The sequence below is a fragment of the Lissotriton helveticus genome, chromosome 2_1 (genome assembly GCF_964261635.1).
Source record: "Lissotriton helveticus chromosome 2_1, aLisHel1.1, whole genome shotgun sequence".
Lineage (NCBI taxonomy): Eukaryota > Metazoa > Chordata > Amphibia > Caudata > Salamandridae > Lissotriton > Lissotriton helveticus.
Genome location: NC_136059.1, coordinates 1,972,662,699 through 1,972,682,920, shown reverse-complemented (window position 1 = coordinate 1,972,682,920; position 20,222 = coordinate 1,972,662,699). Strand labels below are relative to the sequence as shown.

The 20,222-nt window shown below is 43.6% G+C and overlaps 1 protein-coding gene across 2 annotated transcripts in view; it reads left to right on the top strand.

Annotated features, from left to right (window-relative positions):
• The window catches only part of LRBA (LPS responsive beige-like anchor protein), a 2,244,423-nt gene that overhangs the window by 942,711 nt on the left and 1,281,490 nt on the right, over positions 1-20,222 (top strand). For both annotated transcript variants that reach the window (XM_078676915.1, XM_078676916.1), the window contains exon 36: positions 18,791-18,899. In XM_078676915.1, coding sequence (XP_078533041.1) covers positions 18,791-18,899 — 109 coding nt within the window. The remainder of the gene's footprint in view (positions 1-18,790; positions 18,900-20,222) is intronic.

Here is a 20,222-nt window from a genome sequence, read left to right as displayed (position 1 = left end):
AGCAGGATTTAACTATTGCCTGCGTTGTTTATCAGCGAGTATCCTAGTTCTTTCTGGTTCAGACTTGTAATTTTACTGACCGATGTGCCATTTATGGCTAGCCCGCCCCTGTGCCTTCTGTTTTCACGGGTCTAAATCGGTTCAGAGTGATATTAAAGTGTAATATAACTGGGGAAAGTGAGGCTTTGCTGCGGGACTGAATTCCAAATTCGGTGCGTTGTGATATGTGCTCGCTCATAAGTGGCACTCTACCTTTGCATCAGACCCCTAGCCTTGGGCTAAGTAGATGTTCTCTGGCCGGCACAGATGCCCGAAGAAGAGCTCAAGTGTCTGTTTTACGCGCAAACGAAAACTGATACCTGTCAGTGGGAGAGTGCGCTGGCTAGCATGTGCATGGATGGAGGTACACGCCCACTGGCACTCACTCTGCATCATCAAAAGTTTTCAGGGGATGCCTCCTCCTCTGGCTGATGCAGCCGAGTTTACACAGGTTGGGTATATCTGGCTCCCAACTCGATCTCAGTGTGTGTTGGCACAGAGCACTTCAGGAAAATCAACCCACAGTCAATGCCACCATATAGTACAACCAGTCCACCTCCCACGGCTGGAGTGTCCTCAGTGCTGGAGCCTAAGCTACTGAATGCACTCCCAATTCCCTTGACTTTGTGATCATAGTTTAACAAAGCTAGGTTTTTACCGTTGGAATTAGCTAGCACAGTGAAGGCGCATTGCGGCAGTACAATTCTACTGCATTTTCAGAGACTCCCTTTGGACGTTCATGCTATTATTAAGCACAAGGAGGCATTCAAACTGTCCTACCTTTACTTCTGTAGTCGTAGCTGATTTAGCCACAACTTGTCGGTCATCGAAGTTTCTCCTGTCAGTATCAATTGGAGTGGTCCTTGGTGCTTAGGGACTGGCCAAACGGAAGATGGGTGCTCCTCTGGGCTCTAACATTTAGTTTGGAGTTGACCGGGTCCTACGCACTATTTCAGGCTGCCCGTTAAGGAGCAGAAATCATCCTACTTGGAGCTTTTGTTATCAAAACCTACAACTGCTGCAGGACCTCAGTGACGTCGCATCCAACTTCAAGTGACAGTCATAGGCCTCAGTCTTGGCCCTTGCTCTGCTGAAGGATTTTGTTTTTCTTTTTACAGACTAAGAGAAAGGGCACAAAAAAAATCTGGATGACTTCGATGGTGTATCTGCCCTCTGCTCTATCGTTGTCTGACTAAACCCAGGCCGAGGTCCTTGTCAACCACAAACTATTTTTTTCAATGGCCCTTCACATTTTCTACCAGCATTTTGTCTTAACACAAAAAATTCATATCTGCGATTCATCTCAGTCAATTTTAATGATTTTGGTGTCTTTTTGATAATTAATTTACCTTTTTTTCCATATCAATTCTTTAGTAGGTTATATGAATTATAATTATCATGCTATTAGCAGTGTAATAGAATAGTACAAAAGAAAGCATGAAAGAATAAATAATTAATAAGTTCAACCTTCTGACCCTATAAGGTTCCAATACGAAAATGACAAGCAATTGAAATGTCAAGCAGAATCGAGAGAAGAGTAAAAAAAAACCATAATGTATTCATGTGGAAACAAAATGGTATACTTTCAATAAACAGGCTTATCCTGTATATTGGCAAAATGTATTCTATCTATCACACTCAAATACAGTAACCTCTTCTAGCATCTGACAATAATAAATGATGTATTTGAAAAGCCATTGGCAAATTCAGAGAGAAATTGAGTCTATGATCACATCAAATATATGTTGCTTGTCGATCAGTTGGTAAATTATTTGCTCATGCATTGCTACTATGAGCCGATTCTGGGGCCAGTTTTCATGGGTTGTGTTGGAAAGTGCCTCTTTTTGCATGGTTACTGTGGGAAGGTAGGATCCTTCTAGCATGGTTACCCTGCACTCTTTGAAGGTGTCAGTATGTTTTTTTTTTACTACTCTGCCATGGATCCTTTTATCCGGACCCCAGCCACTGGCCTTCCTCCCTAAATTTGTCATGGTAAGTACTTTGGTACCTCCACAATTGTCTACTGGTGTACCCATGTAAGTCCCTAGTATATGGTACTACGGTACCCATGGTGTAGGTACACCTGCTGGGTCCCATGGGCTGCAGCATATATTATGTCACCCATGAGAGGCTACTCAAACTGCGACTACAGGCCTGCCATTGCAGCCTGTGTAAGCTGGTGCTATCACCATTCACGGCAGATGTACGGTGTCTTATATCTTAGGTCACTACACCTACAACCTAAAAGTCACCCCTAAGGCAGGCCTTGGGTTATAAGTGTGAGGGTGCCCTGCATAAGCAGGACATCCCCTACAAACCCCGAAGTCGATTCTCCAGACTTTGTAAGTGCGGTCAGCCATTTTGAAACATATAGTGGCCATGCGTCATTACGCAATGACGAACTATATATTGGCTGTGCCGAACCTGGGCATGTTTGGTATCAAAGATGTTGGAATCATACCCCAAAACAGTTACCGGTGTTGGAGGCAGGATTCCATGCACTGGGGGCTCCTCCAGGAAGCACCCAGTACTCCCTGTAACAGTCTTCCAGGGTCTGCCAGCAAACTAGTGCTGCTGCCGACCCCAGACAGGATTCTGCCCTCTGCTGCTGAGCTAAGCTTGCTCAGGGGAATGTAGAACAATAGGTTTCCTGTCACAGGGAGATGTGATCACCTTCCAGACAGTGTATTGGGCTGGGCCAGCGCCACCAGGCTGCTTTGAAGGGCACATTTGGCGCCCTCCTTGCGTACTCTAGTTAGAACCAGTTCCGGGAGCCTTTGGCTTCCGCTCTGGCATGAACCTGGACAAAGGACATGGGAATATCCTCCCCTCTGTCCAGCCCCTCCTCTGGGAGGGACCCCAGAGTCCTCATAACCCCTTTCTTAGGGCATAAAAGGGCTAATCTGTGGGTGGATCCTCAGATTTGTCGTGGGACAAGACTCAAGTCTGAAACCATGTCATTCTTCGACCGTCTGCTCCTGGTCTCGCTATTCTGCAAGTTTTCTTCTGTGTTTATGCTTTATCCAGGATCTTCAACAGACCTGTAGGCATCAAGGACACCCAAAGCAATCTCCTTGGAATGAAGGAGTCTCTCCCCTGCATCTGCAGGCACCGTAACAAAGCTGACCCGTCTGCTGCTCCTGACGTCCCACTAACTTTGAAAGGCTCAGCAACACAGGTGGTGGCTCTGCAACTCCCTCGAAGCCTGACCTGTTCTCTCTGCAGTTTTGAGGCCAGTACCCCTTGTTGGAACCTCTGGGACCAAACCCCCTGTGCACCACATTGACTTACTGTTGCCAAGGCTTGTTGGCTCCGCACTCCAGAGATCTTTGGGCTACAAGAAGCTCCAGTCTTCAGCATCTCTTCATGCCAAGATCTTCGTCCCCACCAAATCCTATGCACCATTGGCCTTCATCTTTGGTGAGCTGCTAGAGGTCCTCTTGTGAATCTTGTGCCTTTGGCCTGTCGGTCCTCTCGAGGGTCTTCTCTTGCTTCAGTGGGCTCCCCGGCTAGCTCGGTGCCTGCTCTGTCTCTCCTGCACTTGGGTGAGTCCCTTGCTGGTCCCAACGTTGCTCCTTCATCGTTTTCCAAGTCTGTTGCTGCTGCAAAGGCTTGTTGGTGCTCCCACCGGGCACCGACCCCTGACCCCTGGTTCTCGACTTCCAACGTGGGACAGCTCGTAAACGGCACCTGGTCTTCCACTGCATCGCCTGGTCCTCTCGTATGCAGCAACAAGGTCGCTGTCATTACTCCTGCATGTTCTGTCATCTGTGGTCATTGCTCTTCTGTGCCCCCTGGTCACCCCGAGTGGAATAGACTCTGTCCCCTCTGCTTGCAGGTTCTCCTCTTCAAGAATCCACCCTTGAATTCCACCAGACTTTCACCTTCTTCACCAGCGGCATCTTTTCTAGAGTCTTCCATTATGGTCTACAGCGGTTTCCGACGTCACTTCGCACCTATTCACCCGGCTTCCCTGGTGTAGGTATCCTGGTTCCTGGGGTATCCACGGGTGAAGTGACTCTCTAACCTTCTGTCTTCCATTGGGTTTCTTCAAGGTCCACTGGGAAGGGTCCTCCTCTTCAAAACTGCAACAGCGACTTTGCTGTAGACTTCTGTTGAGTATGATGCTGTTTCCACTCTGCACACAGCTTCTATGGGGTTCCTGGGTACTTACCTTGGGTGGTTCCTGGTGTCCCCAGCTCTTCTGAGTCTCCTCGTCCAAGTCCTGACTTCGGTCGCAGTTCGCATTCAACTTTCTTACTATATGGTTTGGTCACCCCCTGGAGACTACTGTGTATTACACTTTTTTTACCTGTTTACAAATGAAGTATTGTGTGTATTTGTGTTGATATCGCTAGGTAGGAGATGTACCAATTTGTTAGTGAGTGTTGTATAATAAATAGGCAAATTTTTATAAATACACTGTGTGGTTCTTTTTCATTGCATCTACACTATATGACCAGATCTGGTAAAACAAGCTGCTTAACACTCCTTCTGGACTAATCCTGAAGTCTGCTCTCCACAGCTACCATTTAGAAAGCTTTCTATGGTTGTCTAAGACCACTAAAATCACCATAAGGGTTGTCTGAATTAGTTCAAGGTGCTTCACTTAAATAAGTGTGCACCTTATAGTAAGCCAGCCTCCTGCAGTTAGTCCCTAACTTTTTGCCAGATAGTTTGCCAACTAGACTGAGTGTTCCCTGGGTCCCTGCCAGTCAGGTCCCAGGGCATTTGTTCTTTCCCAAAACTGTACCTTTGTCTCCATAATTGTCACACCTCTGGGCCACCTGTAAGTCTCTTGTTTAAGGTATTCCTAGTATCAAGGGCCTTGTGGCCAGTGAGGGCCTATGAGTGCTGCAGCATGTATTATGCCGCCCCCAGAGACTCCTCACCTGAACACCCACCCACCGCAGGCTGCGTGTTCTGGTGTAGACTAAACTAAAGAGTCGACATGGCAACCCTCCCTGGGTAAAAAAAAAAAAAGCAAATGTGTTCTGAGCACACCTTGATTGGTAACTAATCTGCTTTTTGCTATTCTCTATCGATCTGTGTGCAGCCCCTAATTGAGTATATCCAACATACTCAAATATAATACTCTAGAAAAGTAGCTTGCTAGCTACCGCTAGCTAAGACTTAGGTGCGCACTACTTATTAACTTATAATATTGTTTTACCAAAGTTAAACACGTTCCTTTAATGTAATGTCATGTAAATGTCAAAGGTTTGCAATTTATTCTCAAGCTTTGTAAATTAAATTGTGTTCAACAATCTGCAATACATTCTTATGAAGAAACATATACAACATATCATCATTAGAAATTATACAACATACAAAAATCTATTGAAATGAAGATGTTGATAGCCCAATGCATTTCAGGACATATAGGAAGTCCCTTCGTCAGGGGCAACATTGAATACTAGAGGGTCAATCCCTCTCGTTAAGAAAAGAATCTGTTCGCTGTGAACAACGTCTCCAGTCAGCTAATCTTATACATGATGAGAACAGAGCTTGTGAGTTCAATAATTCTCCTTGGACTCTGTGAAATTAAGTCATGAAAACGCAAATTCCACTGTTTGTCCAATACCGTAACCACCAACCTCGGCTCGACCAAAATCCTTGCCAACCGGCCTCTGAATGACACCAGCGTTAAGCTCGAAGTATACGAGTCTCCATGGAGACTCTTATACTTCGTGGAGACTCATATAGAGCGGTAGCTAGCAAGCCACTTTTCTAGAGACCCCTCCCTGGGTGCCATACCCACCAACACAGCCTGTGGCATGGGTAAGTCACCACTTTAGCAGGCCTTCCTTACAGCTCTAAAGGGAGGGTGCACCATACACCGGTTAGGGCATAGCTGCATGAGCACTATGTCCCTTCAGTGTCTGTGCCATTGACAGGCATTCTAAGTGCAGTGCAGCTATTTTGAATATAGGGGCAGGGAGTTTTCATTACGAATTCCACAGCCCCAGAATGGCTCCACTGAAACTGGGAAGTTTGGCAGCAGCTGCTCCTCCTCTATGGCGGTGAGCGTGCCCCACCCCTCCCAATATCTGGAAAGGAGAAAAAAAAGGACACTTGTGACTTTTAATTTCTCCTTTCGTACCAACCTTGGAGGCCTGTGGGGTGACAGCACTGAAGGAAGTGGTAGTGCACTTGCTTCACTGCACAAGATGGTTTGGCCAGCTGTCTCTGGCCGGCCAAACCCTCATGCGCAGTGAATCCCTCTTCAACCCCAGTTGCATTGCTTGGGCTGTAGAGAGCAGGCACAAACTCCCGTCTGCCACCACCAGACAGTTTTCTGAACCCCTGTGTTGAGAGCCTCTGCTCTCAGAGTCCTGAAACAAAGCCCATCCTCGGCAGAGGTGTCATGCCTCCTCCCCCAGGATGGAAATGGTCCTGCTGCCTTTGTTAGTTACTCCCAGCCTTTTGCTGCTATCAGTAACTGGTCCCCACCAGTTCTGACCCCCACTCTGGGCAGGAGAATTGGTGTGAATACGTAGCCAGGAAGGGAGGTTGACCAACTTTGCCAACCCCACCACTCAGTGGAGAGAGGCGAAGGGAAGCACACATCTCTGTCCCCTCCAATTTGAAGATGAGGGGACTCCCCCAATCAGGAAGAGGCTTATGCCCTCCTTCGCACTGGAGGGTGGGATACTAGGGGTGCAGACACCCTAGGAAGGGACCCATTGGTCCCGACCTGCACACCCCTGCAGCACCCCTAATTCTACTGTTTAGGGGCACCCCTGAACCTTGCCTCTTCAGATTCGACTCTATAAGGACCGAAGAGCCAAAAGGATGATAACTGCTTTAGCCCCAGCCCTACAGGCCTGTCTCCTGCTTCGGAACTCCCTGCAAGTGAAACCGTCGAGTCCTACAGCCAGCAGCCTCCAAGAACCCCGGGGACCTGCCTTGACTTTCAAAAAAACTCTGATCTCCCATGGACACTGGAACTGTCCAACAGCAACCCAAGCCAGGACACTAGATCCAGCAGGAACCTAAAGTCCTCACCACTCTGCAACCGACACCCACAGTCTGAGTGGCCCAAGACCCCAGCGAGATCCCCCGGCGATCCTGACCTGGGATCCAGCTTTGGACGACCTCTTCCGACCTCCTCGATGTCTGCAGCCTCGTCCTAAAGGGTCCCCCGACTGGAAATGGTGAGAAGAACCAGCCATGAAAAAACACCCCAGCATCTGCAGCTCCTGAGCCGTGAAGTGCCCAACCGACGGTGTCCAGCAACTCTCCAACTTCACCATCCAGTTGTTGGTTCCCTTAGTCCAGTCTTCTGACTCCAGCCTGCAGTCTTTTTCCCTCGACTGGCAACCTCCATAAGGAAGCATTGGACTCCTTACTCTGCCTTAGCACCCTTCACCCGGCCACCCCAGCTCTGCTGGTGGTGTAGACTTGATGCTGGCCTGGGACCCCCATTACCCTTACCTTAACCCCAGGAGCTTGCCTCCCAAAACAATGTGGCCTGCCCTTGACCAGCCACCAACCCAGGTGCCACTTAGCCCAATTGGCTAACCTTGGCATTCTTGCACTCTGCCCCCGGCCGCCCTAGTGCCGCTGGTGGTGCACCTTTGTTTTGTGCTAAACTAGAAAAGTAATTGCAAGTGTTCTAAAGAGTGTACAACCCATTTTTTCTACTGCAAGGTATCTTGAATGCCGTTACAAAACCAGCACACACTATATCTTAAAAAGTGTCACTGTATTGAAAGTATCACCTACCTGCTACTGAGTAACGGGTCTTGTAATAAAGAATAACAAAGTAACAACTTTTTATACAAACAATTGGTCTGGTTTCAGTCTGTGAGCGCGCTACATCATTTCTTGTCTGAGTGTGCACAACAAATGCTTAACACTGCCCGCTGATGAGCCTGACTACTCAACCACACTACCACAAAACATAGTAAGGTATTATCTACTTTAGCCTCTGCTATACCTCTGGGGATCTACTGGACTCTGTGCGCACTATACCTTACTTTGGCATAGTATATACAGAACCAGCTTCCTACTGGTGGTTACTATCTTCTGTGAAGACCCATTTTGGCCACTGCTTTAGACTTCTCTCCACCTCTTCAGATGACGAGTCGGTCCAGACAGATCAGTCGAAACATATTGCAGAACTAGCTTTGACGAAAAGTCTAGTTGTACCACACTATTGTTATTTATTACAGCTGCTATGTTCTGCCAAAAAGTTTGTAGGCATGGCCATAACAAATGTAACGTATCTCACTTAGAGTCTCCACATTGAAAGCAGCTGGATGAGGCTATGTTGGCAAGTTTTTGTAGCAACCAGTGCCAACCACTCAGTGTCTTGTAAAAACTGAACTTTAGTCTGGCTTCCCCAAACTATGGTCATGAGTATCCAGGAAGGAGGGTCTATTTACATCATTGTTTTGGGAATTTTATTGTGTTGTGTTCTTTACTGTAATATTGTTGGTATACTACTTAAACTTGACATACTTGTTTGGGGATTGCCTGCTGCCTGCATCATCACTACAAAGGGATGAGCAGAGATTCTATAAGAACTGTTTTGGCCTAAAGAATTGTGTAAATCATTTTTTTAAGGTTCTCCCTTATAAAATCGGCCTATTTCATTGTTCGACGCCTAGGTTAAAATATTCGGCAGGGTGATCTTGGCAAAATTAGAAGACTGAGCGGAAGAAAAAATCCTTCTTCTCAGAAGTCCAATATGGGTTCCGCCCAGGCTTGGACAGTACCGAGCAAAGCCTAAATCTGTCTCTGACCCTGAGTAAATATGTCAAGGCCAAGAGAGGGGCCATACACATGGCTTTTGTGGACCTCTCTTGTGCCTTTGACTTAGTGGGCAGAGAAATACTATTGAACATCATGGGTCGGGCAGTGGTTGATCCCCCTTTATTGCATATTTAAAATAGCCAACACAGAGATACCCATAATATGGTACGTTGTACTCAACATGGGGATCATACCACCCCCCCCCCCACATTCAAGGCGTTAGACAAGGCTGTTTATTATTTTAATTTTTAGCTTACATATGTGCCTTAGTTATCTTTTTAACTACTTCCACATGTGATGTTCCTAAAATTGTTTCCCGCCTTTTCCCCGTACTATTGAACGCAGATGACGCAGTTTAAATTGCACTTCCAGCAAACGGGTTACTACTACGTTTAGATGGTTTTAATCATTTTATGCAAGGGCTGAAGCTTAGATTAAACCACAAAAAGTGAACCATGAAAAATCCTACCTTTTGTCATTCGGCCCAAAAAATATGAGACTATGTATTGGGAATTATTAATAACCCAGAGGTCCCAGAGGTCCCAGAGGATGGAGGTGTCTTGCGAATAAATGTTCAGTTTTGCCAAGAAATTAGGACATTAGCCTCTAAAAGAAATGATTTTGCTTTACAAGAGCAAAACCCTTAGTGCTGATACATATGGGGTGGGTGTCTGGGGGAATACAACAGTAATCCTATAGGGGGCAGAGAACACATTTTTAAATAGGTTGCTAGGGACTTCTAAATCTACCCCAAGTTTCATAGCCCACATAGATTTGGAAGACACTGTAGACCTGGCCCCCATTCTATTGTGGATCAAAATTTGGTCCTCCCTCGAATGCTGGAGAATAGTGGAAGATTGTCCTGTGCGGAGCAACATGATAGCCATCTCATGGCTCAAGTATATTAAACATACTCTCTTTGACCTGGAATTGAATAACCTCTTTGAAGACCCACATAAGATAAGTCCACACTTTAAGATCCCGGTGAAGGAAAAGTTTCTTGCATGTAAAGAGGAAGTTAGGTTCATGAAAGTATTGGACTTGGTAACGGTCCAATCACATGTGCCACTGTCAACCACCTGTGGCATGGAGCCCTATTTAACTTGGGTAAAGGTGCTGGAGCTCAGATTTTACCTTACACGGTTTAGCGGGAACAGGACACGGTTTAGCGGGAACAGGATACATTATTTAGTGGAATTCCCTACTCCAAGCACTTGGTTTTCCTCTTTACCGTGCTGTCCATGCAATGGGAGGTCACACCAGCCAACCAAGCTCTTTATGCGCTTCTGTCCTCTGTGTACCTCCTTTAGAATACAGCTCCTACACCCCATTCTAAGTGGAATTTATCAGTTATCAAGAGAGTCTGCTCTTTCTACAGTTCCATGATTCTCCCCTGATCTGCTGCCAAGTCTTGATTTTTATTACCCAAGCATTAAAATTGAGAATGAAATACGCATTTTGATCTGAGTAGTGTTTGAGTGTTTTGAACATGAACATCCCCTTATGACGATCTAGTATTTTATAATTGCATCATGTCAAGGGGGGACATAGTAATCGCAGCCTGATTGCGATATGATTTTATGATTTCATTGTAAAGTGATACTTTTTAGACAAGATTATTTATATGAACACCCTCTTTTGAATACCTGATATTTCATAATTGTATTATCTCAAAGGCGGGGGCACAGTAATTGCAGCCCTATTGCGATATGATTTCATTGTAATGTTATATTTTCTAAACAAGACTCTTTTTCTACTGTATTTTTATTGTCAAATGACCGAATATAGTAGATTTCAAAATAAAAAAATTGCAGCTTCGATAATTATGTAGTTCATGATTCACCTTACACACTTTGGAGTTAAGCCTTGGCTGCTCATCCACAACTGCCCACAGAGTTAAATGGCCAAAGATGAGGCTCACTATCTTTTGAGGACTTACTGGCACATGCATCAAAGCCTTTTGCAATCGCAAACGGTGCGATTCGTAATAAACTTCATGGTAATTTGCAAAAACTTTGAAAAATGCACTAAAGTGCATTTTTCAAAGTTCCATTTTACAACACACACATGACCTTGGGGCATGTGTGTGTGTGCAAGTTGTACTCATATGCAGATTTCAGGGGTGCAACAGGGTGTCCTTTTGACACCCGGGCACCCTTGAAATTGCATTCTCAATTTGCAATTCTCTCATTGAGAATCGCAAATTGAGAATGTCTTCCCATTCATTTTTATGGGCCTCTAGGCCCATAGGAATGAACGGGGAGGTATTCCTTAATTGCGACTCGCAATTTGCGAGTCGCAATTAAGGAATGTTTAGAAATCGCTATTTTTTAAGCGATTTATACATGCATAGGCTTTTGAAATTCCTTAATTGTGATTCCTTAAAAATCGCAATTAAGAAACCGCAAAAGCCAACATTGATGCATGTGCCTGTTAGTGTCTTGCACTATGTTAGAGTTCCTTTGGCCTGCTCCCTGGTTGGCCTCTGTGATAGCATGGCATGGAGAAACCGGCCTGACATGGTTCTAAAGTAGACACCCGCATATCAACATGTAGATAAATATGGTTGTATTTTTTATTTAATGCTTGCTAGACCGGTGTTTGGAATAATCGCTGTGCTGTGAATATTAGGTGGTTCTGGTACTCATTGATCTCAGAATATTTAACCGCTAAGGCACACCTGGCCAGCAGTTCAGTCCCAACACTATATATTTCTGAGCTATTTAATTAACAGTAATTACACTTCTTGTAGAAGAAGCAAGTACTAAATTAAGCGCTAAAGTAAGTTTTGGAAAATATGGAAATCATGTATGAAATCAGAATAGAACTAGGTGAAACTGCCGGGAGACTGACCACTACATTTTCCAGTGACATTGACAAAAATGCTATGGGGCTTGCAAACAGCTAAAAAAATATCTGGATTTGAAATGGCCTCCTATAATTTTTCAGGATGAACATCATTTCTTTTTTAACTTCTTCCTACTATCTCATTTCATTTTCTCGCTGTGCCCTTTCCAAATATTGCCCCGTCTCAGAGTTTACATTGATAATTGTCAGACCACATTGGTGTGGGCTACAGGAAGCTTACAAGAGCTACTAGGCCACAACCAATGTGGTTGATGTTTGCCATGGCTGGCCTGAGTCTGTCCTACTATTACTTTGCAAAAAGGTCCACACACAACCGTTTCCCACTTGACTATTGCAGTAGTGACGCTAGCAGCCAAAAACTTCTTAGAGAGGTAGTGTGAGAGGCAATATCTCAGAACTGAACAATCCAACTAAAGACACAATAGAAATGTATTGTCCAGCCCAGTGCTTATCTTTAGTTAAAAAGAATATATTTTAATCTTGCAGGAAAGCTAAATACTACACACACCAAAGTTGGTTCACTTACATGTTTCTGACTTCACCTACGAGTTCTACAGAAGCTCTATATTTTGTACAGTGCCCTCTGCCCCCTTTCTGCAAAGCCCCAAGTGTCTCTGATCATAGAAAAGACCACACATTCGATTAAGGGCAGGAGAGAGAAGTTGAAAATAGGGGCGAGCACAAAGACCAGAAAAGGGGAAAATGGTGATTAAACAGCTACTCATTTCAAATTAATACAAAAAAGCAGAGCAAATGCCAGGAATGAAATTGGGAATGAAATTGGAGACCTGGAGAAGAGGAAAAGGTGGACAAAATCTAAGCAGATTTTAAAAGATGAAAAAGACAGATACATTGAACACAGATTAATTGGGCACAAGGAATACGCTGGTAGACCAAGAAGAATGGAGGATGTTTTGTCTAAGCAGGGGGGAAGCATTAATTAATTAATGAGGGTCTTGCTCTGTTTTCAGTTTGTATGACGTTATTGCAATTGTTTTAGTTGTTTAATGGACTTTGGTCTAAATAAACTTATTTTATGAACTAATGAGGGTCTTACTAGAATGAAAAGTAAGGCACGCACGAATGAATAGGACCATTATACAATTCATATCCAAAGGTAAAAGGTAAACAAAAAGCTTTAAAAAAAAAAGAGAAGAGTGCCGAAATATAAAGACAGATGCTGAAGTGAAGTGTAGGGGAGATTGCAGGAAATTATGGAATTTCAGTTTTGTAGGATTTAAGAAAGTGGAAAAGAGAAAACTTTCAAGACTGAATATCAGAAACCAAGAGAAATTGCATTGTAATGAAAGAAGAAACTAGTGAAATTTGGGAGCTGATTGTACAGTGTTGAGAGGTCAAATGAGGGAATAAACGAGAGGAGAGGTGTAGAGTAGATGTAACTAACGTTAGAGGAGACGGTAACAGATATGTGATTGACTCTAAACAAAAGCAGAAAGGAATCCGATGAATTGACCCAGTATACCAAGTATGTTTAGCAGGAAATATGAAAAGAAGACCGTAGGATAGTAAAACTGGCAATCTACCAACTCAAAAGCAGCAGAAAGAGAAGAATAAGGAGGTGGTTCGAGAGTTAGTGACCAAAAAGAAACCATTTTCTTAGGTTAAGCATGTTGAAAGCCAGACAAAAGAGGAAAAAGACAGCTAGAAGTAACAGAAGTCAAATTATAGACCGCTGGCTCCAGTAGTTAGAGAGATGCGGATAGAAGTGCTGAATAAAAGTCAATTAGGATTATTAGGTTATTATGCTTTAAGAAATTATGATCACTATAATAGGAGTGTGTGAATTTGACACATTGAACTAACGTGATGGAGGAGTCAGCTAGATGCAAAGTTTGCCAATCCAGAGTCTGATTTCTCTTATTAAAGGTGGTAGAAGGCACACTCCAGTATGTAGTACTGCTTCCCTGATACTTACGAAACAGTGGGGTGGTCTTTGGAGAGTTAACATTTCAGCAAATATTCTTTAGTCTACTTCAGGAAGGTTGAATTTGCTCCATAGACTTGCAAGATACTTCCACATCCCTTTATGCAAAATGGACAGTGTTCCTAAGATTTGTGAAGACCATCCACACACAGGGGGAGGGGGAATTGCATCCTATTGATCAATGAACAACTAATTCCCATCCTAAATGACTCCAACAACTCTGCCACATTCCCAGACACCTGGAAAGAATCCACTGTCACGCCCCTGCTCAAAAGAAAACAACATCCGCTCACCCAGCCATGCTTTTCAACTACAAATCCATCTCCCATACCCGGCAAAGGCCTTAGAGAAACTAATCAACCCATGCCTCACTGGCCACCTCAGCAACCACCAGCTGCTTGACACCACGCAGTCCAGATTCAGGCCCAGCCACAGTACAGAAAGAGCACTCCTCACTGGCACAGACGACATCTGCATGATCCTTGATAGAGGAGATACAACAGCCCTCATTCTCCTGGACGTCTTTGCAGCATTTGACACAGTTTCACACCCCATCTCATCGGGTGCCTGCATGAGATTGGCATGAGGTACCTGCTTTCGGCTGGATCTGCTCCTTTTTAAGGGATAGATCACAACCTATCATCCTGGCAACTTACTCCTCGGAAGCCCACAAACTGTGGAGTGCTTCAAGGTTCATAGCTCAGCCTCACCCTCTTCAGTGCACACATGATCCATCCGGCCTATGTCATTTCTGCACGCATCATCAACATCCTTTCCTACACTGACGATATGCAACTCCTACTCTTCCTCTCGGACAAGATCCCCAACACAAAAAACAAGTTGACCACCTACATGAACATGAAATAGTAGAATTTACAGTCAAATGTAATCTGGCTAGATTTTGTTAATTGGCAGCATTTAAAAAAATAAATCCTGAAAAAATTTTGCGCTGTATGACCATGTTTTTTTAAATTTGATTTTATTTTCAAAATAACCCTATTTTATAGAATGAGTTCTGGGCTCCCTATACAGTTATGGCAATATTGCTATGTTTACCGATTCAGATAGAATACTCAAGATGGAGAACTAGAATTATGGATAAGTTTCCTTTTCCTTTCTACAGACTGTACATTTGATACATTCACATGAAACAAGAAAAAATCAGTACACTTGTGTTGGAGAGATCATTAGAAAGGAGAATGTTTTGTAATGTCCTGAACAAAAGATGATGCGAAGTGCGTATCCTCTCCAGCAGCTAGAATTTAATGCCCATGTGCATAATGTTACATTGTGACTCAGAGGAGAACAGTTGCTCTCCAGTGGGTCTGAGTGCCTATCGGTCATTTACTCAAGTCTACAATAATGTGGGATTACAGACCATCATGGCCAGCTAGAACTCTCGTATTAGAACCTAGCAGTATATCACATTATAGAGTATGGAAGTAGAACATCATAGTATACTGTGCCGCACAAGGAGAAGTGAAGTAACATAGGTGAAGTGACCGACTTATCGCAGCATCCTAGCTGCTGTGAACTAATCTGTGTGTAAGTTCTGCATGAGGGTTGTGGTTGTTTTTCAAAGGCATTACAGACACACTACCCCGAAGAAGAGACCTGCTCATCCACCGGTGTTTGGTCTCCACTGCCATTTTAAAAGCTGCAATTTCTTCTTTAGATTTTTGCTATCAGGAGGAATCATATTTTGAGTTAAAATCGTATTATTCTGTGTTGTGTATAAACAGAGGCTGGATTTTGTAACCTTTATTTTTTGACTGACGATGTGCATTTCATCTGGTAAAATACTGACTTGTGGCTGTATTCAGTGACTCTTTGCAAGAACTGCTATATTATAGCTGTGGAGAGAGGAAAGAAGTTTGCATGATTGGAGTGTGCTCATTGTGGAATGCACCAATATTGGTTGTCTTTTTGAGGTACAGCTGAAACTTCTGTTCACGTTTGCCCAATGATGTTGTTCAGAAGCTAAGATGGCAAAATTGAAGCACAATACACGATTGCTCTAAAAAAAAAAAAAAAAAACAATTTCCATGGAGATGTATGCATAGTCTGACCATCATCTCAAAATAAAAATATCACATTTAATATTCTTGGAAGTTACCTATTCAATTGAAATGAGTTTCCACGGTGCATTTCTTTTTCCTGTAGTGTCGTTTTTGCAAGTAAATCTAGACTTTGACACGGTGTTGCATGGTATCCTGCTACAGCGGCTGGAGGAGGCGGGGGTGACAGGTTTGTTGCTGGAATGGTTCAGATCTTTTCTGACGGAAGATCTTTCAGAGTGTCCGCACCCCCCCCCCCCAATTCTTTCCCAGGCCCGTTCTATCGACCAGGGGGGGTGCCCCAGGGCTCAGCGCTGAGTCCTTCGCTATTTAATTTATATGTTCAGCCTCTGGCAGCGGTCGCCATGCAGTGGGACTTTACTATGGTCTCGTATGCAGACGACATGCAGCTTGTGGTGAGGTTCCTCTCCGAATGCCTCCAGGTTTGGAGATGGACTGGCGGCCGTAGCTGAATGGATGGTTACCAACTGCTTGCAATTGAATGCCAACAAAACCGAGGTTTTGCTGGTTGGGAAGAACGCGAGCTTGTGGAGTGAACACTGGTGGCCAAGTGCACTGGGTAATACTCCTAATTCAAAGGAAGTGGTAAAAAATCTGGGAGTATGGATGGACTCTTCTCTCAGTTTCCAGGTTCATACCAGAAAAGTTGCTGGTACGTGCTTCGGCCTTCTGCGGGGTTTGAAACCCCTGTTGAAGTACTTTTAACCTCCGATACGCGAGTTGATTGTTAAGTCGACTTTTCTATCTCATCTTGACTATGCCAGTTCCCTCCTGTTAGGGCCAAATAGAGCTGCGATAGTCCGGCTGCAGCGTGTGCAAAACGCTGCTGCCAGAACTTTGGTGGGGCTCCCACGTTTCTTTCCTGTTGCTGGCGTGATTCGGAGACTTCACTGGCTTCCTGTGGAAAAGCGCATCCAATTTAAGACGGTGTGTCTTTCTTTTAAGATTCTGAAGCTCGCTAGGGCCTAGCCTGTTGGGTAATTTGCTGACTCCCTATGTTCCCCCTCGCCAGTTGCTCTCCATGGGACAACACTTGGGTAGTGTTCCTCGGTTGAAGTGCTGTCGCGCGGGGGTCGTTCCTTTCGCTGCTTGGCGGCAAAGAGTTATGGAGCTTCATTGCCTGTGCAGATACGCAGTATGGAGTGTCTGCTTCTTTTTAGGAAAGCTATTAAAACCTTTCTCTTTCCTTTAATTTAACCGTAGTGGCCTCCTTCTGGGGTTGTTCTGTTGTAGTGTTTGGCCCACCTTCTGATGCTTAAAACGGCCAGGACGCCCCTTTGCTGGGGCAGCTGTGCGCTATACAAGAACTGGTAACATAACAGAACAAGAAAAATATGTACCTGGTCAAAGTGCCAAGAGAGATAATTTTGAAAAGCACCCATGGGTTAAATTGTTTGCGTAATTTAACCTACTTATTAAGTGACTAAGGCTTAATGTATGCATTGTTTTTGATTTTACGGGAGTCCTCAGCTCATACTGTTAGCACGAGGACATGTTTCAAATAGAGATTTAGATGTCCCAGTGAACTGGCATTTTTGTGTGCTCAATAATCATTTGTAGTATTGAATACCACTAGGTTAGCTGTTGTAAGTTTTTAGTTTTTCACACTATGTACGGCTTTTAAGTTTTTGGTAGCCTTGATACACACAACCATGTGTACTCATGCGGAATGGTTGCACATTATCCTAAGTCATTTCTGTACTATTGGGTATGCTGAAGCTTAATTTTCATTCTCGTCTGTTGGAGTCTTGCTCATTTGCTATGAATCCGATCATCTGGGTTTGTCTTCTGTCCTTTTAAGAACATCACTAATTCCCATCCTGCTACACTGCCTAGTCCTATAGTAAGGTGTTTCTCCTTCATTCTCTCTAATCACTGTCAGTTGAAAATCATTCCACTATCCCTCATTACCCCCATATGGTTCTGATTTCAAAATATTTTTTATAGAAACTTTTTAATTTTGTATATTCATCAACCAAAGAGATATAGAACTTATAGAACATGTTCCTAGATTACTATAGTTAGTGAATCCATGCTCTACTTGTTTTGTTATATTTGTGATGGTTAATACTTTGTTTTGGTGAATAGACCCCCCAGTCTTGCAGCTTTGTTGTCTAATTTACGGTATTGTTAATTGGAAATGCCCCTAGCAATTGCACTGGATTTTATGATTTTTGTGTGAACAATCCTGGGTTTTGTATTTGGGTTCCGCCTTGTGTGAGCAAATTCCCTTCAAGCATTGTCACTTGGAGGGCGACTTCTTTCTGATCTCCCGTACCCTGCTATATACTGCTTACCCAGCACAGCCCTGTTACCTTCTTTCTGTGATTGTGCCTCTGGTTTAATCCAGGATTCACATCTACATTTGTTTAGATGAAGTTCAATTTGTCTACCTGGTACTGTTGAGATTGTGTTTGTGCTGTACTGCCAGTATATTTGAATGGCCGGGCAGTCCCAGATCATGTCTGTTCAACATTTTTATTAAACTTAAGAAAACGTGGTGATAATACCAAAATAAATGAACGATAAGTGATCATATTACTGCAAACAAATGCAGTGTATCAGTTGCATACTGTATCAATGAGGCGTTAAAGATAAAAGAATGAGCCATGTGCAGTGCGTTTTAAATATCAATGCATATAAACTAAATCAAACATCTGTGCTGTGAATCCCCCTTTTTCCCTTCATTTGCATTTTGAGTCACTGATCTGGTTCTTAAGGGGTTGGCAACCTTCATGCATCAGTGTGGATGACAAATGGATCTAAAAACCTGCCTGCAATGACCATGTTCTCGCCCAAGGTTCTGCTCTCTCCAGACATGGTTGGAGGAAACTTCTAACAGGTCACTCCATATAGACACAGAAAAAGATATTTCCATTTTCTCAAACATTTGTGCTCCGAGCCTTTTATCTGAGACTATAATTGTATTTCTGGAGCAGGATTGACATGCTTTGAGGGGAAGGTTTCTCTGTGAGCACGAAGACTGTTGTTGAAAGAGATTTAAAAGCGCACGCTCACTAAAAAGTCACTGATTTTGACTTCTAAAAATATTTACTTGAAATGACCCCGAATGTATTTGTCTTTCTATTTTTTGTTTTAGACTGTTGAGTCAAACTATGAAAGATCACCTGGTAAGAGTAGCCAATGAGGCCGAATTTATCTTGAGCAGACAACGCGCAGAGGACATTCATAGACACGCCGAATTTGAGGTAAGCAGCAACACCAGCACTAACAAAAAAAATGAAAATACTGATCTTACTGCAACAAAATCACCAAAATGCGTGTCTTTACTTGCCTAACATTTTGCTATTCATGTTGCTGCACAGAAGGGTGTTGTCGCGCCATAGACGGTTCTTGTTTCTTGCACTACGTTAAGGGATGCACAGCAGGGTCCTGCTGACATGAAACGCGCATCTGTGATAATGAATGAAGTGGGACAAACTTGACATTTTGTGCTCTGGGTTGATGCCGGCGCGCCATGCATGACCTGGCATCATTGATTAGTTGAACAGCTTCCTTTTACCCCCTCAAGATCCGAGCTGTAAAATAACACTTTCTCCCTGTGTCTTGTAAATGTGCGCTGTGAATGAATGCACACGTCCGATAGCAACCTTGTGATTAAAATCATTTGTACCTCAAGAAGCCTCTTCATCTAGTGTCTCTGGCAGTGCAATCTCTGCAGAGCAGGAATAAATGATGTAAGGAAATATTGCCCAGTGATTATGTGCGCCTGCTGCTGTTACTGTTTTTAATCCTAAATAGCATTACTGAGCTTGCCTATCAGGTTGATGATCACAAAATCTCTGACATATACCTCCGTTGAACACTTCAGTTATTGCTAAATAGCTGTGTACGTTTGTGTTTACTTTTATGAGATCACTGAGGTTACAGGTTAAATAAGATAGCATTTTCTTAATTTTCTAAAATTATCTTTTACTGCATTATGGGAAAAAATGTGCAACGACCACAGTTCAATTATATTTTGAGCATCCATTGGTAGCAATAGCACTCACATTTACACTAAAATATGTATTTTTTTAATATGTTTCACTGTCACTATAGATGGATGCAACCCGGATATCCAGGTAGTGACCACCACTTTGCTCTAGCACACACCCAACATATCCACGTCTGTTCCGTTATTTCTGTACCAGATAAGGTCACTCATTTCCTGTCATCTGTTGCCAATTATCTCCTTAAGCCGTCACTCCTAGTTGTTTGTTTCCCCCAATTCATGCCATAAGCAGTGTCCCTCCATTGATTTCCAGTCCTCGGGAGTAGCTAACCTTTTCCAAGGGGCCAACTGTCAGAAAGGCCCGATAAGTTTTGGATCATGGTGAGTCAGTTGGCCAGGTCTTACATGAATTTGTCATTTTATATTGTGCATTTCATATGACTCTAAATAGCCCACTTATTCAGACCTCCAGGCCATTCATTTATTTTCTTCTGCCTCAGCTCATCCAATGAATGGATGGTCTTCTTTTAACTAGGACAGCCCCGTATGCTGTGAATTCTCTTTTTCATTTTCCACT